We start from the raw sequence: 27,207 nt of genomic DNA, 5'->3' as shown, positions 1-27,207 counted from the left end.
GTTATATGAAAATTTTAGCAAAAAAGTGCTGTATCTCTTTGTGTATTCTGCATGGCTAGAAGTGGAGAAAATACTGCTGGTTATTGCATTTCTTTCACTCGAGTTGGTTATTTTTGTTAAAGTTACAAAAGATACAAGCTTTAGCGAGTTTCTATTATAACTTTTAACACATAACTAGCCTATCTCGAGTGAAAGAAATACCGTACCGGTGGCCACGAGTTGTGTAACCTCGTGTAATCGGTTTCCACCATGATTTTTTAAACAGCTAAAAAGTCAACAAAAAACAAAAGTAAAATTATAACGGTGCAAATACAGACATTGAGTGATAAACCAACTCACCTTTTCCGAGAATGAAGCAAAATAAACCAGCTGTTGACAGAAATCCAAAAGTAAATGTAAAAAATTCAAAAACCGATGTGACCTCGTTTCCCGCCGTAACACTCGGCGCCCGCTAGAATTTTAAAATGACAGGAAGTATGAACGAACTACGCCGGTGATAATATTCATATCGTTCCATATTTTACTAAAAGTAGTTGAATTTTTAAATTAAAGCATCAAATAGCCAACAAAAGCTTTTTGTTGACACAGAACAATTTCTTATCGCGTAGATGTATTTGTGATGATTTTATTTTTCGAAATTTCGATGTGCCATTAAAGTGAGGTAACAAGAGAAAAAAAAACCCACCGGCTTCTGGTGATGTATTTAGGGATCTGGATTTTAATCAGATTGACATCAACCGCAATATATACCAAGATATTTTTGTCATTTATACAGCTTGGTTAAAATTATGAAGCTGTAGAAAGAACTGCTTAATGAATGATAAAGAGTATCATATCACATGAATGTTGTTTCAACCATGACAAAACTAGAACTGAAGGGGCGGGAGGTGGGACAAGCAGTATTTTCTGTAACAGTACGCTTACCCGAGATCGTTTCTGAAATCAAAATCAACATTTTGTGAACATTTTATTTTCGTCAGGTTTTCTGGCCACTTGACGTACATCTGACGTTTTACTTCTGACATCAATTTGACGTCAGGGTATTTACGTCAGATCTTCGTCAAATACTCGTCAATGACGTCCTGACCATCATTTGACGAAAATATGACGTAAATTTGACGTACAATGCCTGCTGGGTTATTGTGTTCCTGTATAATTGGGCAAGTAGCAGTTGTAAAGGTTTGTCAAATTGCGATTACCTATATAGACACAAGTGTAACAACGGTAGTGATAGGAACAACAAGTGTCCCACGGACCACGACAGTCATCTGACTCAACTATAAAGACACAAACGTAACAGCAGTAGTGATAGAAGGAACAAGTGTCCCACGGACCTTGACGGTCTCTTGACTTAGCTATAAATGTAAAAACAGTTGTGATAGTAGGAACACCAAGAAGCTCACTGACCTTATATAAGTCATGGAACTGATGACTGCCGCTTGCGTTAGATCGATAATTAATGTGGCAGTATCTTTGAAACCGCAGGAAATAAAATTTCACGTTCAAACTAATAAATGATAAATAATTCAAAATACTGAAATAAAATGAAAGAAAAACTGGAAAGAGATCTTTTACATTACGGTAAGGAGAGTTAAGCTACATTTCTAGTTAGGTAGAGCTCCATGATCGTGACATATAATTATCTAACACTACGCAACAGTTACACTTCGGAACTTTAAAAATAACCTTGACAGATCAACTGCGCAATATACCGGTCTTATCGTTACTGTTAGCAACAACACACAACAAGGAAGTATTAGTGTCTGTTTATTAGTCCGGACATGTAGATCAACAATTATAACAAGGAATTTATCAGTTTATTCGGGGGGAAAGAGCTATAATAGAAGAAGGAGAGGAACAATAACTTTGTCGACAGTGATGATACATTTGTATGTGTGTTTCTTTTGACAATCAGAAGTGTGAAGATACAGAGTTGGCTTCCTGAAACCTCATTTTATCAAACATCCATGTAAGTTGTAATGTATTCACGTGAGGTAATGTAGGTTGGTGTGGTGCGTGTAATATTTGTGGGGTACTAGAGTCGCTCCAAAGTGTAGTGAGTGTTGGAAAGGGTTGAATATATTTTTTGCAACAGGCAACTGACAACCGTTTTAGGGTGATATAGGGTAGAGTGTATAGCAGGTATATTGAGTAACATTACAGGAACATCTTATTACCAAATACATATGTGTATATACCTACAGTATAGATATATGTCCTTACACGATACACATGTTTATGTACCTACAATATAGGTATGTCTTATTACACAGTACAGAAGTATACATACTTACAATACATGTATTATTTCTTTTTACATCATACATCTACCAATACCACAGCCGTGGTTACTGAAATATGATAACCTGGTACTTACCGATTGTTGTATCCCTCTATGATTGGGAAAGTAGTGGTTGGAAAGATTCGCTAAATTGTGATTTGCTATAAAAAAAATCATACGTGTAACAGCAGTAGTGATAGTTGGAACAACAAGAGGACCACGAACCTTGACGGTCATCTGACTTAACTATAAAGACACAAGTGTAACAGCAGTAGTGGTAGTTGGAACAACAAGAGGCCCACGGACCTTGACGGTCATCTGACTTAACTATAAAGACACAAGTGTAACAGCAGTAGTGATAGTTGGAACAACAAGAGGCCCACGAACCTTGACGGTCATCTGACTTAACTATAAAGACACAAGTGTAACAGCAGTAGTGATAGTAAGAACAACATGAGACAAAATACTAAATGATAAATTATTTAAAATACTGAAATGTATATTTATGAAAATTATGAAAGAAGTAGAAAGATATCTTTTGAATTAGTGTAAGGCAGGATTAAGCTCCATCTGTTGTTAGGTAGAGCTCCCTGCTCAACATATAATTATCTGACACTACGCAACAGTTACACTTCGGAACTTTAAAAAATAACCTTGACAGATCAACTGCGCAATATACCGGTCTTATCGTGACTGTTAGCAACAACACACAACAAGGAAGTATTAGTGTCTGTTTATTAGTCCGTACATGTAGATCAGCAGTTATAACAAGGAATTGTACAAAGACAATTGTAATGACAACGCAATGTCATTATGCATTTAAAACTGATTTGACTAAATACAGCTGATTAGATACTGTCTTATAATGCTATTTAACTTATCACAAACTGTCAATATAAGTTAATCACGGTTCTCACGTCTCAAATTTACAACTTCCGGTTTTTAATTTAGCAAGGTACTGAAATATCCTATCCTACAACATATTATTAAAACTAGCTCGCTGGTTTAGTGGAATATGTCACAAACATACTTCTCTATAAATTATAGTAAATTTTATTCCCTCATAAGGGGACACTTGGAAGCAAAATAACTTTGGATTTCACAAGTTTGGGTATTATAACTTTACAATTGTGCCTCGTCCCAAGAATCCTTTTGATCGAATTTGGTTACTTATAGAAGGTAAGGGCTATGCTGCTTTCTCGGCGAGCCAACACGCTCTTTTTAGAATTGTTAGACTATCGCGACAATCATTCTTATGTTATAAATATACACTCTACAATATTAAGACACTTCGTAAAGTTCATAACATCACTGCCATCAAATTTACACCGGTCACTTGTCAGTATTTTAACTTTTTATCGATTAAAACTAAAACAGAAATATTTTAGAAAACATTTATGTACATATACCATGTACCGTTTCCGGACTGGCAGTAGCAGAGGTAGGGAAAGGATTCATTCAAGGAGGTACACATTAACATGTTACTTACAAAACTGCCATGGTTTTACGTCTGTATTTTAAACGGTAAAATTTTTTTTTTTATTTTATTTTTTGACAACACAAATATACATAGAAACCACACAAAAACATACACCCAGACCCTCACACTTGTGTGCTCTTACTTGAATATCTTACACATATACATGCATCATCATCATCATCTTTATCATTATGCGCATGTATCTACCACTCATCAACATTCACACCCACTTACACTCACATAGCAAACTTACATGTGCTTAACAAAATACTCACACACACACACACACACACACACACACACACACACACACATACAATATCATATCACTTGCACTTATCAAAGATATTTTCTCACACACACATACTCATGAATACATTTATATATATATAAATAGTATACATCCTAAACAAAAGAGAGAGAGAGAGAGAGAGAGAGAGAGAGAGAGAGAGAGAGAGAGAATTGGGATGGTTATAATCATTAAATAAAAATAGCATTAATTTTGTGGAAATTCAATAAATTTAAAGTCAGTTTGGTAAAGTCAAGTCCATGGCCATTGGGAACAGACTTGTTAGCATACATACTATAGTTCCAAAATGGGCATCCATTTTTTCCAATTATTCTCAAAATTTTTCATAATAGTGTTTTTGCTGGAAATGTACTTTTGAACATGGAAATGATCCTTAATCTTATTTATAAGAGCATTTAAATTAAGAGATTTTTGTAGACATCTTGACATATAAACATAGTGTTTAGTGAGAATTAAAATTTGATTATCTACAGTGTTAGCATTAGGATGGATAATTCCAAATAAATATGTTTCTTTGTTTATCCAGAAAGGAATCAGAAAAATATCAAGAAGAGATTCAAATCTCCCCAATAGAGTCTGTACCTCTATACACTCCCATAGACAGTGAACGATAGTTTCTCTTTCCATATTACATAGTGTACATAAAGGGCTAGGTATTGAATTAATATTGAAAAGAAAGGAGTTCGTAACCAGAATGTGATGTATAATCCTTACTTGAAACCACTGTAGCTTAGAACTTTTTGTAATAGTAAACGGAATTATTAAAATATTTTCCACTTCTGATCATCGAAGTCAAACTCATCATTCCATTTTCGAATACCAGTAGGGGTCGGAGCTGGTTTTTAATAGCATTGTAGAAGTCTTTGGCACCTTTTTGACTTTTATAAAAAAAATTCCCATAGAAGTGGTATAAAAGGCTGAAATAGTCCTAATGGATGGAAGTCATGTTTTCTCAAGAAACACTCGACGGCTGTAAGCAAGCCATAATACTGTAAACTGTTGGTATTGATTACAAATTTATGACGAAACTTATCAAAGGAGAAAAATGTCAAATGATCAGAATTTTTAATTAGGTCATTGATGGTATACATACCAGCATTAAACCATACAGGATAGAAGACATATCTATTGCCCACTTGAATGTCATTATTGTACCATAAAGATTTTTTTTAACTGACTCAGGCTTACTTTGCCTCATAGGAAAGGCATTATTCAATTTAACCCAACTTTTAAAAACATTTTTCCAGAATATATTGTTGCAATTGTTACTATATGACTTAACATACTCTTTTCCACAATGAAACAATTTTTTTTACCTCTACAATAGAATTCAATAGAACTTTCCATTTTCCTGATGACTGAGTGATTCTTCTTATCCATCCTAATTTAAGAGAATCCATAAAAGCTCCTACATCTATCATTTTAAGGGGTGGGGGGAGAGGGGGTTAAACGGTAAACATTTTAGTCAATATTTATTTTCTCCTCTTCTGTCAATGGACGCCGAATTTGCCCTTTATAACTTATTAAAAAATCCTATGTTGTTGTATAGAAGACGGTGATTTCAATATGAATATAATAAGTTGGTTTCTAGTGCAAGTCTTTTTCAAAATTTGCTTTATTTATTTTGAAACGGGCTTTTACAAGCTCCTTTTTTGAAGGACGATGTACACATTCCTGTCCAAATTATGCTATTTTTTAATGCAAATCTCTATAAAAAATGAATGAAATGAGTTTAGATTATTTTACAAACACAAAGTGAATGCTGATCTCTGACTGTAAATATTTCCTACAAACTCGCAAAATATAACCGAAAACATCTTTCAATCGAAAAATACAGTTAGAAATAGTTAAGAATTTCACTGAAATCTACTCCCGGTCATGGAGGACTTCGCACTGTCGACAACACGGTGAGAGAAAAAATTGTTATGTGAAGTGATTCAAGGAACTTTCACCCTCGGGGTTTGCTGTACCATATGCCATACTGTTGGTGATTGAACTTGTACATACATTTTTACATGTCTCATTTATCAAGGTAGATATTTGCCTACGTTATTTTGCTATACTGACACTATACGTGTCGCCCGAGTGCACTCGTGCGCGCGTGAGGAGTCATTACATTCCAATCATTCAGTCACGCGCGGTGTGTTGTCATTGTACACATGTACCTGTAAAAGAACGTAAACACTGTGTGTCAAGTGATGTGCGATACGCCAGTTAACTCTACTAGTACGGAAGTCAACGACTCCAAAAGACCACGGCATTTGTTGTCCAGTTCTTCTACACCGCCTGATACATTGCATGGAAATAAAAAGAATAAATTAGACAGTGAGCAAAATTTGTCGACTTCTTATTCTGCAATGAATGACTCAATCAGTGTCTCCCCTGATACGCAGTTATCATCAACTCCCATGACGCAATATATGGGAAACATGTTTCCGTACCATCAAGTACATAATGTGCCACCATCTCACAGTTTCGCTCAGTTCCCACCCCCGGGCAACTTTAGCCTCTCTGATCATGGCGTTGCTCGCATCAGCAACGCAGTGAAGAACTCAATCATCACTGATATAAAGTCCGAGATTGCCCGTGCTGTCGCCGATGCGGTCGCCCCACTACAATCCCACATCGACAGCTTACAGACCGAGTGTTCAAAATTGTCTGATAGTAACAAGGCACTTGTTAAAGAAAACCTTGACCTTCGTGACAAGGTCGACGACCTTGAGCAATACAGTCGCCGGCCCCTCGTTAGAGTATCTGGTATACCCGAACAACCGTCTGAAGATACCACTAAACTTGTCATTGATCTTGTGAACAAAGCTGGGCTTGAACTCTCACCAGACGGCATAGAACGATCGCATAGGGTTGGTCCAGCATCCAGCGGGAAAACGCGACAGATAATAGTGAGGCTGAAGGGCTACCAGACGAAGAAGAAACTTCTTAGATCCACCCCTAAGCTGAAAAAACAACACGATCTGAAGCACGTATCCATAAATGAGGATCTGACCAAAATTAGAGGCAAGATCGCGTATGAGGCCCGTGAACTAGTCCGGAAGCGTCTCATCAAAAAAACATGGACATGGGACGGCAAAATATTCATATTGGACGCCTCGGACGCAACGCATGTGTTATCTAGCTGTCGTGACTATGAGAAGTTCCTTCAACGTGAGACTCCATCTAATCTATGGGACTTGGAGGTAAATCCGTAGTACACCGGTTGCATTATACATACATCGTGTCCCAGTGTAATACTTACCAATTGCCACGATGTTAAATTCTTAATTTTTCATTAACTAACTTACAGTTGGTCAAGTTATTTAAATCGTAGAAGTGACCAATCACACACAGTATAATTAGCATGTGTCGTAATTGTTTCCTGAATGTCACTCTATATCTACCTATTGAATTTTTGTAAACTTCATCCCATTGATAACTATACCTTATAGTAGAAAACTAAATGGTGATCAAGTACAAGTGTATTCCCGTTTTTTTTTATTTAGGGTACTAGTATGTACGAACATTGCCATGCTATTCTGGGTTTACATACATTATAGTACACGATAAAATTGCATACCTAGGGATATAAGTACAACTATACATGTAGCCGTAGATCCGTATAAGTAGGAATGTGGGTATACACAATATATCTGCCCGTTTGTATGTATACATAGATGTATTGCTAAAGGGCAATATAAGAGTAATTGTTGTAAGTGTGTGTCACGGGTGTTAGAATGCGTGAATTTATATTAAACAGACACTCCTTTTTTTCTATTGTTTCTCCATTGTTTTCTTTACTATTTCATAATTGTCTTTCAATGCAGGTGGTCTGAAATTTTCTGATAATCGTGAAAACATTACTCCTATTTAACCTTTCCCTTTGTTTCTGCCGTTGCTAGTGCCCGCCGAATGGTCATACTGACCTTTGACTGTCGCAGTAGTGTTGACCATTAGGCGTTGGTGCAGCAGGGCGGCGGTAATTGGCAAGGCTATCAGTTTATATGTATCTATATACAGTTACATAACATGTGTCGATTGTATCGACATTGTATACAGACCTTACACATATGTATATATACCTATCTTAACTTGTAATTAAATTAACTATGTTATACATTAATGATAGAGTGTCAGGTGTGTGGTGAATATAGGTAAGCACGTACCCGCGTGCATACGCTTGTGCAAGCGTGCGTCTGTGTGCAGGTGAGCGTATGCATGTACATGTGAGTGGTTGTTTGCCAAACTCCTCGCAGCGGTTACCTCCCTTGACCAGTGCAGTAAACCACTGCTACCATAAGTAATTGTAAGTTGTTTTTTTTTTCACACACTTCAGTATTAGCTACTTCCCCTGGTCGTTGGTGGCAGTGGTTTCAGCAACCATAAGCATGACGTAACCACTGTGATGAGTTTGGTTGTTAGCATTTATGTATATTTGTACATATTCGCACGATGCATGCAGGTGCAAATTGTTGTCATTTTCCCTTATGTTGTTATATATTAATGTTCCACTGATATTTTGTATGATTGTTATCTTATTACCCTACTTACATGTACGACATGCTGTTATTGATGACGTTGGGATATCTTTATATACGTTAAGTCAATGAATATTATTTAGTGAAGTAAAGAACTATAGTCCCCGGCCCCAAATTCGAAAATTCTATGTGCTATTTTGAGAAATGTATGTACGGAGTTATCCGTATTTGCTGTTCTCTATCATTTAATCGACCCTTCCCGGAATAATGTATGTACGGAACTACCCTTATCGCTCCATTCTATTATTTAGCCCCGCCTCCCTTGGCATCTGTAATTGATTCCCCGTCAGGGTCCCTTTCCTTGACTCTCGAATTTTTTTCTTTTTTCTTTCCCTTCAATTATGATTTTGTACATGTTTTTAGTCAAATTATCTCCCCACTATCTCCTCCCCCTGTTGCTCAGTATACCTTTTATTAGAACATCATTTCGTGCACACTTTTCATTTCTCATGATTCGCACTGAGATTTCTTAGATGCCTGTCAGTTTGTCACTTTATCGTGCCCGAATTGGTGTCTCTAATAATTGTGTACAGGCCGCAAATTATGTAATTTTTGTGACCGTCCTTGACATGTTGAGTGTTAGGTTTTTGCTGTTGATCTTGTATCCCATTATGTTTTATATCTGCGCATGCTTATTGCATATTGATCAATGGTGCCGGCCCAAGTTATTTTACCATTTTATCCATAATGCTATAGACATATTATGTTACTCATACCTACTATGGGTTTTACGTCAATGGCATTTAGTATTATCTGGTGACGTAGAGATAAATCCAGGTCCCTCCTCTACTAGTACATCTGACTCCTCTCTTTTCTCTTCTACCAGTGACCTTATCAGTTCTGATACTAACTTTTCCTTTGTCCATCTTAATGTTCAAAGTCTCAAACATAAGCTCGACATCTTATACGCAGAATTAAACAATTTTTCCATCTTATCTTTTACCGAGACTTGGCTAAATGTTAACGATAGTTCATCAGATTTAACTCTTCCTGGCTACGCTGATCCATTCTGCTATTGTAGACCAGTTCGTATGGGTGGAGGTATATCAGTTTATGTAAAAAACCATATTTCCGCAATAAGAAGGCGAGATCTAGAACTACCTACTATTGAATGTGTATGGTTGGAAATAGTTCTTGGGAAAGAGAAAGTTTTGTATGGTACTTTTTATAGACCTCCTAACTCTCCTGTTAGTACGTGGTCTCACATATCACAGTCTACCGCTAGCTTATAATACAGCTATATAATACAGGTTTATCCAATATTGTTATAACAGGTGACAACTTGTTAGTTACTAAATGTGTTGTTGGGGAAGGTTTTCTAACCTTTTAGTTGATCATCAGTCATCGTTTGGCTTTTTGATCATGGTAATTTTAATTTGTTCTAAAAGCTGTAAATTGGAATAGTACTTCTGTTTCCGTTAAAAACTTTACTAATACCGTTCTTGTATCGCCAAAATGTGTATTCCTTACAAAACTGTGACGATTAGGCAAACACAAATGGAAAAATGCGTGTATAAACAAATTTCGTATCTATAATGTTTAATACAATAAAGCAGGCTAAAGTGAAATATATCAAATCTATGTAAAAAACTCTCTCCCTCACAACTCAATGCAAAGGACATCATTTACTGTTACCAAACTCTGGAAAATTCTGTATACCACCTCTACTTCACAATGGTACTTTTATCCCAGATGACTGAGAAAACTTGCCTATTTAATAACTTCTTCTGTGCCCAATCGTCTATAGACGAATCCAACTTCTTGCAGTGTAACAATAATTTATCTAATTTTAACATATGTTTATTAATGAATCTTGCAAAGCTGTTGGTCCAGATCATAAATCCACGATTGCTGAAAGAATCTGTAGATATCGTGTGCAACCCTCTCTGTACTTTTTAATAGATCGATGTTAGAATGGAAAAAGGCAAATGTAACATAAAAAGAAAGCAGGTCTATTCTTACTAATTATAGGCCCATATCCCTGTTATCTATAGTTGGCAAACTCATGGAAAAATGCGTGTATAAACATGTCTATAATTTCTTACAATTTAACTCTCTCCTATCCTCCCATCAGTCAGGTTTTATACATGGTGATTCACTATCAACCAACTTCTTGCAATAATTCACTTTTATTCTGCACTAGACAACGGTAAGGAAATACTTCTTTTGCGATGTAAGTAAAGCGTTCGACCGGGTATGGCACTTCTTCTAAAACTTTCCAGCTTGGTTCACTTTTAAGTTGGTTTGGAAATTACCTTTATGATCGCAAACAGAGAGTTGTAATTAACGGTAAAAGTTCGAATTGGTCAGAAGTAAAAGCTGGTGTTCCCCAAGGCTCCATTCTTGGTCCCCTCTTTATTAATGACATCGTTAAGGATATTAATGCCATCATCAAGTTATTTGCTGATGATACTTCCCTGTACACCATTATCGACACTCCTAGAGCCAGCGCCGACATACTGAATAGCGACCTTAATAAAGTCTATGAATGGTTCAAGAAGTGGTTCAACTTTCAACCCTGCTAAAACTGAAACTGTCTTAATAAGTAAGAAATCTATTACACCTCCCCATCCCCCTCTTTTCATGAATAATACTGTCATTACGGAAGTTACTTCTCATAAACATCTTGGTCTGTATCTGTCTGGGAATGGAGGTTGGAACGAACACTTTAATTACATAAAATCCAAGTTATCTTCCAAAATTAACATCTTGCGGAAATTTAAGTTTACTTTAGATCGCAAAAGTCTTCAAACTATGTATTTCTCTTTCATTCGACCTATATTAGAGTACGGGGACATTATTTGGGACTGTCTAACTAAAGCCCAATCCGACTTGTTGGAAGATCTCCAATTAGAAGCAGCTAGAATTGTAACTGGGGGTACTAGACTAACTAGCAGAGTAAAATTGTATATTGAAACGAACTGGTTGCCACTCGAACAAAGACGTAAATATCACAAAATTATTTGTTTTCATAAAATGGAGCACGGTCTCGCTCCGCAATACTTACAGAATATTCTTCCACAACGAAACAATCATATTCACGACCATAATACCCGAGTTGGCAGCAACTTTCGCCCAATTTCCTGTCGTACTAATTTATATAGTAAATCATTTCTTCCTTCTGTTATTGTACTCTGGAACTCTTTGCCAGACCAAATAAAAAATGACCTATCGATTTTCAAACTGAAAAATCACCTCTTTGATTATTCACATAAAGTTCCACTGTTCTACTATATCGGAAGCAGGATGGGTCAGATTCACCATTCTAGATTAAGAATGGAATGTAGCTCTTTAAAATTTTACTTATACCGTAGAAATCTTATTGATAGTCCTTTATGTTCATGTATGGAAAACGAGGAGACTAATGATCATTATCTGTTACATTGCCGTCTTTTCTCTCGATTTTGTTTACGTTCCTTTTCTACAATAAATCGTCCAATAACTACTAAACTGTTACTATTCGGTGATGACGAGCTGTCATATGACGAAAATGCATTAATTTTTTCATGTACTCAGGATTATATCCTTAACTCCAAAAGATTTGAATGATGTCTCTTTTCTCCAATACATTCATGTCTGGGTCGGTCTTTACTGTGTTTTCATAGTAAATTCTGTACTTGAGGTATAACTGAGCAACGCACCCCCCCCCCCTCTTCCCCCCTTTTATTTTCTTTTTGTTCTTTATCTATAAGATAGCATATTGATTTATTTTTTCTCACATATTATCTTATAATGACAGCCTACGTCCTCAATTCCGCATGCGTCTCTTCTAACTGGAGATGGATTAATATAAGTTGTCAAACTTGTTTCCAAATCCAATTTCAATTGTTATTTGATGCAACTATGTACATTGTAAAGAGAAAAAATGAAATAAAATAAAGTTTACAAGAAGAATTTCACGAAGCAGAAGCTTAATATTATCGGAGTTACTTCCCCTACATAAAGATTCAAACTTTAAAGCGTTCCGACGACTTTGACAGAAACCGCCTTTGCAGACGACAGAGGAATAGAAGAGGAGGGAAATTTCCGCGCAAAATGGTGTGATAGATGTATTTAAGATGCAAATTGACGTAACTTTTGTGTAATATTTATAAATGATGACATTGAGAGAAAAAAATCAGGTTAAAGCATAGACTTTCAAATCTGTAGTCCGTGGTTAAACAGTTTGGGCATGGATATAGCTCCAGTCCCGCCTGTACGTGGTATGTACATGGGATGGGGCACCGCCTTAAATCGTCAGAGAACATATATTTTACGTCCCTGTAGTCAGTAACACACGAGTCTGATGTTCCGTCAATAAGGTTATTTGTTAATATGAAAAAGACCCAAGCTTTAAAATGAGCTGCTTATTAATTGCGTATGTATTTATAATTACTACAAATGACAAATGTGCGTTGTATCTGGATAAAATAAGTCATAATCAAAGCAATTAAAAAGTAGGAGTCATTCCACGTAAGGTAACTCTTATGTTTTATATAATTACTGATTGGGTTTGTTTTCGCCTACAGTTCACATACTGTGTTGTCATCTTGCAAACAATGCACAATGTTGACGTGTGCTTTTTGATAATTACAAACTCAATACCCAAGTACCAGGATATTTACATAGACACTTCAAATCAACACATACAATTATTCTGTCAATAAATTAAATGAAAATATATTATCATCAAGCAAACATGGAATACTTTTGTGTGATGATATAAGGGAGGTAACTCTGACAGACAACAACTCTTTTATCACTCTAGAATAATATTCTGCATCTAGATTTGTTAGTTATTACAACATAAAGACTAAAATACTTTATTTCGAATAATTAAGTTGTATTTATATATTTACCCAAACTACATTTAGTGTACTATAATAAAAACACCAGGAACAAAATGTATTATGGAACAAAACTCAGTCTGTTAAAAAAGTCAACATTGGGGCCAGGTGTCTGCTAAAATGTGTAAGCATTTTTCATGATTCATTATCCTATGTTACCACACCATCATCAAATGGGTTGGCTTTTCAAAACACCCTACATCCATGGTCTTTCATCTGTCTGTCTGTAAACAATGTTCTTAAGTGTATTTCTTGAGAAGTACTGGATTTCAGATGTAGGTTACCAATGGTCCCTAGTTGTGCCTATTTGATTTTGGGTCTATTCCGGATTTTGACTTTGAAAGTTTGTTGTTATTTATTGAGAAATACTTCAAAGAACTTTCTCACCTTTCATGTATAAGCTCCTCTTGTTCTTTAGTTGTGCCCATTTGATTTTGGGACTGATCCAAAACATAAAATGGCCAACAGACAGCCATCTTGGGATTTCACCGAATAAAGATTGTTATCCCTATTTGTTAAGAAGTACTAAGTAGATTCCCAATGTCCCATATGATTTTAGGTTGGATCGGAAAGACTAAATGGCGTACATGCGGCCATCTTGGATTTTGTCAAGAAAATTTTATTGCTGCTATTTCTTCAGAAGTACTGGGTGGATTTCTCTCAGATTTCCTATATAGGTTTCCCTTTTTCCCTAGACTGATCAGAAAAAAAAATGTTTTGAAAGTTTTTTATCACTATTTCTAGATATCTAATGCATAGATCTTTCTCAAATTTCATGTGTATATTTCCTTTGATCCTTAGTTGTGCCTGTTTGATTTTTGTACTGGTAAGAAAAAGAAAATGGCGAACAGGTGGCCATCTTGGAATTTGATTTTATAAAGTGTTTTATCGCTATTTCTAGCAAATTGATCCATAGATCTTTTCAAATTTTATGTATAGGGTCCTCTTTGTTCCGAGTTGTGCTTGTTTGAGTTCGGGACTGATCAGAAAAACGAAATGGCTTCCAGGCAAACATCTTGGATTTGGCAGGTAAAGATTATCATTGCTATTTCTGCAAAGGAATGCTCAAATTTCTTATCGTTAAGAGCAAAATCAGAAAAGATAAGAGAGAAGAAGGGAAAAGATCCTCTGGGACCTCGTGTATTTTTAACACAAATTTTTTTTCTTGAACAGCATTTTGATTCAACAGTATTTCAAAACCTTGTTGCCTTTTGTTCTTTCAGCATTTTATTTCACTTTCAGTTTTTAACCCATCTCTTAAAACTTGTGTTTTAATTAATCACAAAACATAGCACTGTTCACCCTCTTGGCATTTTGACTCATTATTACCATTTCCAATGTTTTTGTATTCATTTTCATTTATTTTTTTAAAGTACAGTTTACAGGTATAGGTATAATAATTAAATTTTTATAGACATAAAAAACACAAAATTAACGATTTTGACTTCAACAGCCATTTTCAGCCCAAATGCTTGGTTATACACATATTACAAACATTGAAAGTATTTATTCAACCTTTTACATGAACCTTGACTTGGGGAAATGTAATCAACGCAAAAATGTAAGTTTCAGGATTGTCTATTTCACGACACTTCAAGGGTGCAAATGCACTATAATAGGGGTGTTTGTTTCATTGGATCAACATAGTTACAACTGGAGGCTCAATCTGGAATGGCTTTAAAAACATCTGATTTGATTAATTAATGTACAAGTTCTACTGCTCTGAGACCAATTTGTCCATTTGTCATCAGTCTGTTCCTCTGTCTTCTGGCCTTTAGGAAAAGCCACTTCTCCAGAAAGGATAATGATATTACAGATGCAGGACTTCCATATTCCCCTGGTTGGTTTGATTTTATATCAATATATGGAGTAAATCATTTGATGTATTTTGTATTGTAATTGTGTTAAGTTTGGTGAAATTGTATTTCCTGAACAGCATATTTATTTTTACAAAAAGTTGATGCCTTTTTGTTCAGTATTGAATTTTTTTTTATGAGATCTCTCTCAACTTTAAAGCAGCATTACTTAACAGAATTTAGGCATGACAATATTTAGAAGAGTTATTTCCCTTAGTTATTTTAAGTATTTGAATCTAGTTCCATTATTTCCTTTTTAGCTCACCTAGTGCGAAAGACCTATGGGCCTCTTGTTTATTACTTGACAGCTTTTGTTCTCTTTAAAACTTTAAATGGTTTTTCAAAAATTTATGTATTGCAGTTTTCTCCCATTGTTTAATGACTAGACAAGTTTTTTTTTTTTTGGTCTTTTTAGTAGTCTTTATTAAAATAACATAAACTGTGTTATTCCAGTGACATATTGATAAGGAATGTTTACTTTATTGCTACAGTTGTATTTATTTTGGTAAATGATGTACATGTATTTCTCTTAAATGGCATGAAAAGGATGTATATTATTCTGACTTGCGATACTTTTGTAAGCATGCATCAGGAATTAATGGTACAATATTTTCCCAATGTTTTTCATTTGCTTTTTGTAGTTGATCTGTGCTGTATATATATTGGTCCTACAATACTGATAGTTTCCCTTATCCATTGGTACATAAGAGGTTTCCAAAAGTAGATTTTTGGCAATTTTTTTATTACAATCAAATGAAAAACAAACACAAAAAAAATTAAAAACAAAAAACAGCAAAATAAACAAACAAATAATTTTGAAAAACAAACAAAAAATTGACAAAAAAACCCAAAGTAAAACATACAAATAATGAACAATTTTCTTTTATAAGCTGATGCAGTAAGTTTGAGGTAAACTATAAAATGCCTGGACTACATCAAGCAAACATAACACAATTTCATTATGTTTCCTTATCTATTGAATAGGTTAAAGATAGCAGTGTGGTGAGTCACAGTTGGTGATGAAACAGAAAGCACTTGTCCAGTAGAAAATTTGGTAAAACATTTGGTAAGTGGTGTGGAAAATTGATTGATCTGTGATATTATGATCTAAGAACCAGAACAATCACACGTCCTCAGTAAGTATGATCTCGTACCTGGTTGATAATCAAAGCCGAAGACAATAATCGCTTGTTAGGCAATTGTGTTTTATCCATTGTCTTGTGCCAACCGCCATGTACCATGCATAAACTTTCCATTCCAATGACTTCTTAATAAGCAAAAGGCCCAGGGTTCTTATATTTCGCCTGTAGCATGATGGGATGAAATGCTACCAAGTTTGTTAAAATTATTGACTGACTTTCAACGTCACAGGGGTCAAATATGTTGAAATCTTGTAAACAACTTCTTCCCAGTAACCAATAAATCAGGGTGCTGATATTGGACCTGTAGCATGCAATGAGAACGGGCTACCTTGTTAAAATAAATGGCCTTGACCCACTTTCAAGGTCATATGGGTCAAATATGTTGAAATCTTTAACAACTTTATCATATACCAAAAGGCTGATATTGGGTCTGTGGCATGCTGGGCTGAAGGGTTTACCATTTGAGTTCATTTGATTGACCTTGTTTTAAAGGTCACAGGGGTGAAATATGGTAAAATTGTTAACCGAAAGGTCCAGGCTCTTGATATTGGATCTTTATCATAGTTTGATGATGAACTACCAAATTTATTCAAATGATTGACCACGATCTGCTTTCAAGATCTCTGGGGTCAAAGGGGTCGAGATCTTAATAATTTCTTTCAACAAGCAATAGGTCCGGGGTCATGGTATCTGTGTAGAAGCATGTATATGGAAGAGGATTTCAAGTTTTCAGAAAATATTTTTATGAACCTACAATGTCCTCTTTGTAAGCTTTAGAGTAGTTGAGCAATTCAGGCCTATTTGGCCTTTTTCTTATAGGTCTTTATACTCAGATGACTGTTAAGGCCTAGGGCCTCTTGTTATGTAATCTTCATATTACAAATTCTTTGTATGTTCAAGGATGGTTAGATATTGTTTTTGCTATTTTCAGAAATTTTGGTGACCTAATTTTGAAAAATTCATATCCAGCATGTTTTGCTGAAGGCATATATAAAAGGTGAGTTTTGCATGTAATTAATTTTGGGAATGTGTCCAAGCCGTATCACCTACACTACTTGTCACTAGTATGTCATATTTGCTGAGATGTGTCTTTTATCAAAAACAGGTCACTCTGTCTACATTTGACATTTAATCTGAATTAAAGAAAAAAGTTGTCCTACATTTCTAATCACTGGGACTTTATACTTCATGTATGGGTTCACATTGGTGAGGCTGTGTGTTTGTAGAAAACCAAATTATCTTGTTATGAATGCTGTATGAGGTGCCATGATTTCACCCAATCTTACATATATAATGTTTGTGTACCTTTCATTAGCCCACCATCTAATGATGGTGGGTTATTTAAAATGCCCTATGTCTGTGATCTGTGTATTTCTTTAGAGATCAAATTTAATATGTAGGTTTTCCTTAGTCACAAGTTGTGCCTTTTTGTCTTTTTCTTTTGTGATTGATCAGTAGAAACAAAATGGCTGTTAACAGCTGGTGGCCATCTTGGATTTTGACAATGAAAGTTTGTTATTACTATTTCTTGATGAAGTAATGATTGAAACTTTGTTGAATCTCATCTGTAGTTCCACTTGGTCCCTTGTTTTGCTATTTTGATTTAGGGACTGATTAAAAAACACAGTGGGTGATAAGTAGCCATCTTGGAATTTTTGCTAAGAAAAATAATTTCTCTTTCTTGAGAATTACTGGATGGATCTTTCTCAAATTCCATATGTAGGTTTCTGTTTGGCCCCTAGTTTTGCCTTTTTATTTTGGAACTGGTCAGAGAAACAACATGGTTGACAGATATCTTTCATTCATTTCTTTATTCCTCCAAAAGATGAAGAGTTACAAATAAATGAAAAAGATATTAACATATTTTAAGATACATGTACACAAGATAGTGAGATTAGTTGTCGATCAAATAAAGAAGTAAATATCCAGAAAGAGAAAGTGAGCAATTAAATTACTAAAGCATTCCAAATGACACCAATGCAGTCGATGATAGCAACCTTTTATCAAAAGAAGTTACTGAAATGTAAGGCGAGACACCTTTTCGGAGAACACACAACAATCACGTAAAAAGTGGAAGAAAAGGTCATCGTATCCTCCGAAAATGTCTTGAATATTTTCGGGAGGAGAACAGAGAAATGTGGCTACCTGAGCCTCACGAGAAGCCTGGTCAACAGTTATATAAACATGTACAGGGTAATCATTTACAATTTTGGTAAATATATCATCACGTAGAGACAAAATATCTATATGTGAGCAGTCTAATAAACAATGTGCGACTGCGTCATTTACAAACGTGCTGCACTTTGCACACATTAGCTGACAAGAAGGAGACATAGTCCATAATTTAGCAACGCTAGCACAAATGTTATCCAAAGATGGGAAACGTTTTGAAAGAAGCCAGATATTTGAAGGCCTAATTTCGATTTGCAAATAGTTAAACCTAGAAAAGTCACTGCTGAGAAGAAGACGTTGTTTCCAGTCAGTAGTGTAATTACGCAATAAGACATTTTTTGTCAAAAATTTCCATTTTTGTTTCGATGGAAAGTACCCTGATTGCAAAAATGTATGTAACACATCAAGTAAATCATGCTCATGAAATATGTTCAAAACATCTGAGACAAGATCTTTTTCTTCTTTACAGACTTCAAAATAACTATGAAAAAGACGAAGCATAAACAATCTTTTAGCGGAAAAATGAGTATCAAGTCTACATAGACTAGCAAAAAAACGAAGTTTGGCTAAATCGACCTCGACTTGTATAGAAGTAAGACCTAACATGCTTAGAGCGATGTCTGAACGTGTGCGACGAGAGAACCTTTGAATGAGTTTTGCACAAAGGTGATGTACAGTTTCAATGCGAGACCAGTCTGAATCTGTCAGAGAAAACCAGAGTTCACAGCCGAAGAGGCATCTTGGCATAACAACAGACTTGTATAATTTCACACCCGTGATAGGGTTCATACCAGTATCAAAAAAGTTGCAGTTAAGTAGCGCAAAACATTGACTGCGTAGCCTGTTAACAATGTCATGGATATCTGGAGATCCAATTTTGAACTTGTTAAGAAAAATGCCGACATGTTTCGTATTGGCTGACTCCGAAACAATCCCATTACCCAGAACCCATTTTCGGGTGTTTTTGGAATAGGCATTTTTGCTTTCATTAAAGACAATGACAGTTGACTTAGATGCATTATACATAAAACGCCACTTAATGCTGTACGCATAGCAGACATCCATAAGATTGTCCAGGCCACGTTTACAAAGTGAGAGCAATGTGATATCGTCGGCTTGCGTCGGGCAAGTGACGTTGGTGCCATGGATAGAAAATGAATAACTTGATGAGCACAGTTCATTCAGTAAATCATTAATAAAAACAGTGTACAGCCAAGGGGAGATAATGCTTCCCTGACGCGTGCCCTGGCAAACTTTGAACCAATCGGAAACAAACCCTTGATGAAGAACGGCACTAAACATATTTTCGTATAGTGAAGCAATAATATGGACGAATTTCGAGTTAAAACCAATATTAGCCAATTTAAACAAAAGGCCATTATGCCAGACGCAATCAAAGGCTTTGGCAGCGTCAAGGAAGCAAGCAAACAACTTACTTTCGTTTTCACGGGCATAGGAAATCGATTCATGTACTAAGAAAGAGGTCATTGTACTACTGACATTCTTTTGAAAACCATTTTGCAAAGGATTAATCTTGAAGAGATCTGTTGCCTCTAAACGCACCAGTAGTAATTTTTCAAAAACTTTTGAAAGAACAGGAAGTAAGGAAATTGCTCGATAACTATCAGGGTCACATTTAGGTTTGTTATGACCTTTGTATAAAGTACAAATAAGCCCCTTGGTGAGCAAAGGTGGAACATATTCTAATCTGTGGAAGGCGTTGAACAACATGCATAGGCAATAGTACAAAATATCATCAGCAAAAATTAAGTGTTCATAGACTATGTGATCATATCCCGCCGCCTTGCCTGTAGGGAGTGTCTTGCAGACGCGTTTGACCTCATCCAAAGAGAAATCTTCAAAAGAGACATTACCTAAATCATGGGTAGAAAGAATACGTTTTACAGAGTCGTCAATTTTTTCCTTAAACTGGGCATCGAAACACTCGCAGGATGAATAGGAATAAACATCTGCAAAATATTTTCCCCAGTGAAGCGCAAGTCGGCTAGGATCTCGGATAACGTCGCCGTTAAAATTCATTTCAGCCCCAGCGACGCCCGATGTTTTTGAGCAACGTTTTCTTACCATCGACCAAAAAGACTTCTGATTCAGATCAGCATAGTTTTCAATTTCAGTATTTAAATTAACAATGTGTTCCTCGGACACCTGTCTGTGTCTGTTTCTGAAAACACGTTTGGCTTCCTTATAATTACGGTAGGATAAGGAATTACGGGGTCGACCTTGACTGACCCACACTTGACGACACTTCCACATGTTACGATGAAGATCTCTGAGCTTATCGTTCCAATAAGGTTTCAAGAATTTACAAAATTTACGTTTTGGCAAAGTATGCTCTGATGCTTTTAGCAAACACGACAGAAGCTCGCGTGAGTAATCGTCAACCGCTTCCTTGGAATTAAATTCCTGTACAGTGTGGAGGGATGAAAGATTGATACGTGAGACAAGATCTTGACGGTAGTCATCAACATTCCTTGCGACTCCTGTGGTGATCCATTTGAAAGACAAACGATAGTGTTTTTCACAAGAATTTTCGTCTGAAGCCAACTTAGGAAATACCAATTCACAAATCATCGGTCTGTGGTTCGACACGTCAAGGTAACCACGTTCTAAAATAGAGCATTCACTCACAAGATCTAACAAGTTAGTGTTAATTATAATGTGGTCAATAAGGGAGGTAGGACCGTCCTTTGAGTGAACATATGAATGTAAAGGACCTTTACAGAGGTTGGAAGTTGACAGCGCAAACAACTGTAAACGGTCTAGACAATTTTGAAGAATTCTTCCACGTTGATCTTCGTATCCGGGAACACGTGAGCCTTGTAAACGGGCATTAAAATCCCCCATGATAATTACAGGGCCATACAAGGAAAGATTTTAAAGAACAAATTAAAATCAAACAGTGGTGTACACCAATATACCTGTAGGGTCTTTCATTATTTTATGAAAATGCAATTTTGTTTTTGTTACTTTAACAACTACAAATATATATAACAAGTCTTTTTTTTTCTTTTCAGATTTCACTGATCTTCACCATGGCAACACCCATCGGTCAAACCGCTTTCCGTCCTAAAGGTCAGAAAACATGTATTCAACATAAAGAGAAACCGCTGGAACTTTATTGTGAGAAATGTGATCAACTTATCTGCCTTACATGTTTACTATCAACTCACAAAGGTCATGATGTTTGTGAACTCAGTGCAATTACTCCTCAAAAGAAACAAAATATCAAAAGTTTTATTGATAAAACAGAACAAAATGACCTGAAACAAGTCAGGGAATATATATCTTCTGTGGATACACTCCTTAAAAACAACACCAGCAATTTTGAGGAATTTTCACTCAAGTTAAAATCTCAAACAGATAAAATTAAACAAGACCTTGATTTGCTTACAGCACAGACACTCTCAGTTTACAAACAGATGGAAGAGGACAATGCCAGGCTGATTCTAAAGTACAAAAAAGACCTGGAGACGTACAACAAGCAACTAAAACAACAACTACAGGAATGTAAGGTGGCCCTCCAGCAAGGTTCTCACCTGGAAATCTACGACACAGAGTGTGAAATACATCCGTCAATACATCTCCCAGTGAATCCTGTCCTGGGTACGGCCAGCTTCACACCTAACACAACTCCACAACATCATCTACAACTGGCCTTAGGGACAGTTACCACCTCAGGTCAAACATCAGCTGACCAGGATCGGTCAGTCTTAGCATCAGGTGACCAGGAACAATCCTCTAAACAACAACAAACAGGAGTAAAAGGGAAGAAAGCAGTGATAAGTAAAACACCACTGTCAGAGACCAAAGTGGTGAAGGAGTGGGAGTCTCCATGTAACATTGGGTCTATATGTCCCACCACTGATGGTCAGGTGTGGACCAGTAATTACACTGATACATTAACTCTCCTTAACAGGGAAGGTAAAGTAGTACAGAAGGTCAAACACACGGCTGGCATCAGAGACATCAGTCTATCACCCACAACACACACACTGTGGGTCTGTGACAGACAAAACAACATCATGGAGCTGGTATCAGGACGACTTACAAACAAATTCAGAACCAAGGAGACACCCTTGTGTATATGTGTTACAGCCAGTAACCATATCATTGTGGGGATGGACAAACACATCTGTAAATTTACTACACAAGGTCAAATGGTACTCACTACAATGGCTGTAGGGACTGGGAAACCATTAGTGTATTCACCATGGAGGATGTCAGAGTGTCCAGTAACTCACAATGTCACAGTGACTGATTTCAACTATGAAAGTGACGGTGGTGATGGAAAGGAACGTGTTGTTGTCATGGATACTGACTTCCAGGAAGTGTTTGTATATAGAGGTGACATCCCCAGTACATATAAACAAACACCACAAACAGGACGTGTAAGATTTGACCCCAGGGATGTGGTGTATGACAGTGTGGGGAACCTCATCATAAGGGACAGGGACAGCTGTAGGGTCCTACTCCTCAGTGGAGGTGGTGAGTTCCTCAGGATCATATACACAGACAGAGTGGAGACATGGGCTGTAGGTATAGACAGGGACGATGTTCTGTGGGTAGTGTTTGGGGGTAACAATGTAAAACTACTACTACAGTACAGTGTGTGACAGTACTACTACAGTACAGTGTGTGACAGTACTACTACAGTACAGTGTGTGACAGTACTACTACAGTACAGTGTGTGACAGTACTACTACAGTACAGCAGTGTGTAACAGTACTACTACAGTACAGTGTGTGACAGTACTACTACAGTACAGTGTGTGACAGTACTACTACAGTACAGTGTGTGACAGTATTACTACAGTACAGTGTGTGACAGTACTACTACAGTACAGTGTGTGACAGTACTACTACAGTACAGTGTGTGACAGTACTACTGCAGTACAGTGTGTGACAGTACTACTGCAGTACAGTGTGTGACAGTACTACTGCAGTACAGTGTGTAACAGTATTACTACAGTACAGCGTGTAACAGTACTACTGCAGTACAGCAGTGTGTAACAGTATTACTACAGTACAGCGTGTAACAGTACTACTGCAGTACAGCAGTGTGTAACAGTATTACTACAGTACAGCGTGTAACAGTACTACTGCAGTACAGCAGTGTGTAACAGTACTACTACAGTACAGTGTGTAACAGTACTACTGCAGTACAGCAGTGTGTAACAGTATTACTACAGTACAGTGTGTTACAGTACTTCTCCTTTAAATTATCCAATAGGATAATAATAACAACAACCATTAACTGTATTTTCACAGCGACAGAGGGTACCGCATGATTTATTGCCACATAATTTAGTATTTAACAGAAACATGTATTGTTCTTCATAAGCACGCGCAATTTGCTTTTATTTGAAAACAACTTCAATGATTAAATACTGTTTTTCACTTAATAGCAAACGAAATTATCAAAATTCATTTCAATTGATTTTTATTAAAATTCTTCCCACAAAACTTAATAAGCTTAGAGGAAAAAATCCTTACACCTACGCAAAACAAAAAAAAATTTGCGTGTGCACCGCGCTACCCGAGTCGCCTGAATGACGGACCAGGGTACCAGGACACATGTATTAACACGACCCGCACGTGCTAATACACAACACGCCACCTATTGGAAAAACATAACACGGAGAAATTCATTTCATCCTTATTCCCCAGTCAAACGGATGGAATTATATTTCTCCTTTAAATTATCCAATAGGATAATAATAACAACAACCATTAACTATAGGAGAAAGACATCGGTGGCACGGGATGTGATAGACAATAGATTAGTTTGAACGACAAGAACAGTGGATCAGTATTTATAATGATGATTGTGTTAGACAACATAACTTATTGTTCTTAGTAAGAATTATATGTATATGTTGTTTTTGTAACTCTCTCTCTCTCTCTCTCTCTCTCTGTGTGTGTGTGTGTGTTTATGATTGTATATATATGTATATATAACAATAGGCCATCATCAACATTTATATTAAATACTAATTACTTGGAACGGGTTTAGTATAAGTTGGAAAACTTGTGCCCAATCCTTTATGTATATTTATATGCAATAAAATATGTTTAAATCAACTGTATTTTCACAGCGACAGAGGGTACCGCATGAAGAATAAAGAACGGGGAATGTCTCCCAAAAGTACTAGATACGCCCCCAAACAGATTATAGGATCCATTTAGGAAAGTCACAAGTTCAGATGCCTAGAAACATTCAACCGTTCATGAAAATTGTCTTCAATATACCCGTCCTTCGCCGTTTCCGATCTCCAGCGCCCGTGGCGTTTAAACAACCTATCCGGTATACCAGCGTTGGCAGCAGCTGAAGCTCCTCCCGCACGAAGGCTGTGTAAACCAAACTTCTTGATATCCGGAACCACTGAAGAAAACGCCTGAATGAAATGTTCTCTGAACCTCGAATACAACATAGGCTTATTAAGCTTCCTGAGCACATAACTACCAGTTTCCAACTTAGTAAGGTTCCTAAACACAAACTCCCCAGAATCATCCGATATACCAGCCAGCTTCACATACAGCTCAAAATTACATACCGGACACAACCGCGATCCAGTCCTACTAACTATTATCCAAGAACCGTCCCGATACACATCTGTCTTTGAATGTTCAATGAAAATTTCCATGTGTGAAGTGCGTATTTGTATATCAGACCTCCTCAATGCAAGTACCTCTGCGCTCCTCATAAAACCTGCGTAAGCAAACAAACACATCGTAATGATTCTCTGGTTATACAAATTATTTTTATCAAACATCCTATCATATACAGCATTAAGCTTTGATATAGTTATTGCCTGTTTTTTTCTGCACTGGCTTAGCTAACAACCTTTTTGTCCCTTCAAACACATTCCGTACTAATGTAGACACAGTAGGGGATACTTTCCCAACAATATCATGAGCCCACTTAACACCATACATAGCGTCCGTTAAAGAACCAGTCGTTCCATTGTTCTTCACCAAAAATGATATATATATACACAGATGAAAAGGTTTTACAGGGAAGATATATTCTTCCTCAAAATTGTTCTCCTTAGCCCACTTTTTCCAACGTAAATATCCATAGCAGTACTTCCTAACCGTACTCTCAGCTTTACAATGCTGAAGTAGCTCAGGTACACCCAAAGCGTAATCCTTAAGGTGATCCGGAACCATAGAACATTCCTCTCTCAACACAGACGTCTGTAACGAACGACGTCTCGCGACCCGCTAGTGGCCGCCCCGCGGACGTCACCTCTGTAGTTACAATAATAAAAGTGCCCAATGGGTTCGACTGCCGCTTTCGCTTGCAGATTTCACTAACAAATTTCGACCAAGTACTGGCAATAATGACGAGAAGAATTAAACAGATTCAACAATTTATTATATATTTTACAAGAGTAAAGTTTAGCATGAAAGACATTTAACCGGCTCAGTGAGTGTTTTTAATTAACCCTAACAATGTACAGAAGCCACCTGAAATAAACAAACTTTTACCTAAACTAACTACCAGGCAGGAACCAATGTCGTGGTTGTCGGAATTCTCTAGCTAAATTAACTCTCGGCCCACGGAATCTGACACCGTTCCTCGGAGCGAGTCTCAAACCTCGCCGAACGGACAAATCTCCGCCACGTGACCGACTCCAAATTTACAAAGTCCAACTCAACACTACCGCCTTCTCCTACGTTCGTCTTGGCGAGGGGGGCACACAAAATTAGCCTCACCGAACGAGAGAAAACTACTCCCCGAGAATACCAATTCTCGAATTATCCACTATTTAACAAAATTTCAACAGCTAGCGAACGTTCCCCTCAATCACGACACGAGGTTCCCGCCAAAACTTAAGTCTGCATAAATCGAAAAATATACCAAATTACACGGTCGGAAATCAAACCTATCGGGTTGTAGGTGGCAACTGATGTTTAGTAAACCATTTTATAACATTTTAGGGAAGAGATGGGCGCTGACAACACAAAAATCTAACAGATTACCCTGCCTGAATTTCAATACCGACCTATCGTATCTTGGCCTCCAAAGGAAGAGACTGTGACGTCACTTTTTCTCCCAGAGTTCCTCGCTTCCTCGGACAGGGTTGTACCCACATTCCCGTTGTCTGTTCCATCAGATTATCTCATGGTATTCGAGGTTAGGCTATTAAACTAAAGGGGAATGAAAATCACACAAAAAACCTTTTGGTCAAAGTGTTTCATTTTCCGTTCCTCTTCAGTAGAAATTAAATACACTTTTTAAGTGAAATAGATTTACTTTCCTGCGGAAAACGCACGTTTGTTCTCTGTTCTGGTATCAAGTAAAAACATTTTTTGCGGTGACGTATTAAAACAATGTCATAAAACGGTTTACACATGTAAATGGTCGGAAGATGACGAGTACTCACAATAAAATTGTATACTTTATATCTAAGAAGTTATAGTTACAAGGTTCGTGTACTTTTTTTTAATAGAAACCAGATTGTGTCACTACCATCTGTTTGCTATGATATTGAAAATGTAGTTCTCATACAAGTAAGTAAAGTATTTCAAACTTAATTGAAAAGCTTGAGAACAAAAACCCCTGTAATTAGTAACACTTAATATAT

At 36.6% G+C, this 27,207-nt stretch overlaps 1 protein-coding gene across 5 annotated transcripts; it reads left to right on the top strand.

Annotated features, from left to right (window-relative positions):
* The first annotated feature begins 1,760 nt into the window (after positions 1-1,760).
* LOC132564799 (uncharacterized) lies at positions 1,761-23,512 on the top strand. Of its 5 annotated transcripts, none has more exons than XM_060229425.1 (5): positions 1,761-1,969; positions 16,267-16,348; positions 17,356-17,421; positions 21,632-21,689; positions 22,011-23,512. In XM_060229425.1, the coding sequence occupies exons 4-5, from the start codon at positions 21,650-21,652 to the stop codon at positions 23,228-23,230; spliced, it is 1,260 nt and encodes a 419-aa protein (XP_060085408.1). In that variant the 5' UTR covers positions 1,761-1,969; positions 16,267-16,348; positions 17,356-17,421; positions 21,632-21,649; the 3' UTR covers positions 23,231-23,512. The 5 variants fall into 5 exon arrangements, with proteins under 5 accessions (XP_060085408.1, XP_060085405.1, XP_060085404.1 ...); XM_060229422.1 differs by adding an exon at positions 19,066-21,212 and having other exon boundaries at positions 21,632-23,512; XM_060229421.1 differs by having other exon boundaries at positions 21,632-23,512.
* The last annotated feature ends 3,695 nt before the right edge of the window (positions 23,513-27,207 follow it).

Source organism: Ylistrum balloti, unplaced genomic scaffold (genome assembly GCF_031769215.1).
Source record: "Ylistrum balloti isolate Yb309-2 unplaced genomic scaffold, AGI_CSIRO_Ybal_v1 Utg372822, whole genome shotgun sequence".
In the NCBI taxonomy this organism is placed as follows: domain Eukaryota; kingdom Metazoa; phylum Mollusca; class Bivalvia; order Pectinida; family Pectinidae; genus Ylistrum; species Ylistrum balloti.
The sequence above is the reverse complement of the archived record's forward strand: the minus strand, read 5'-3'. Positions and strand labels throughout refer to the sequence as shown.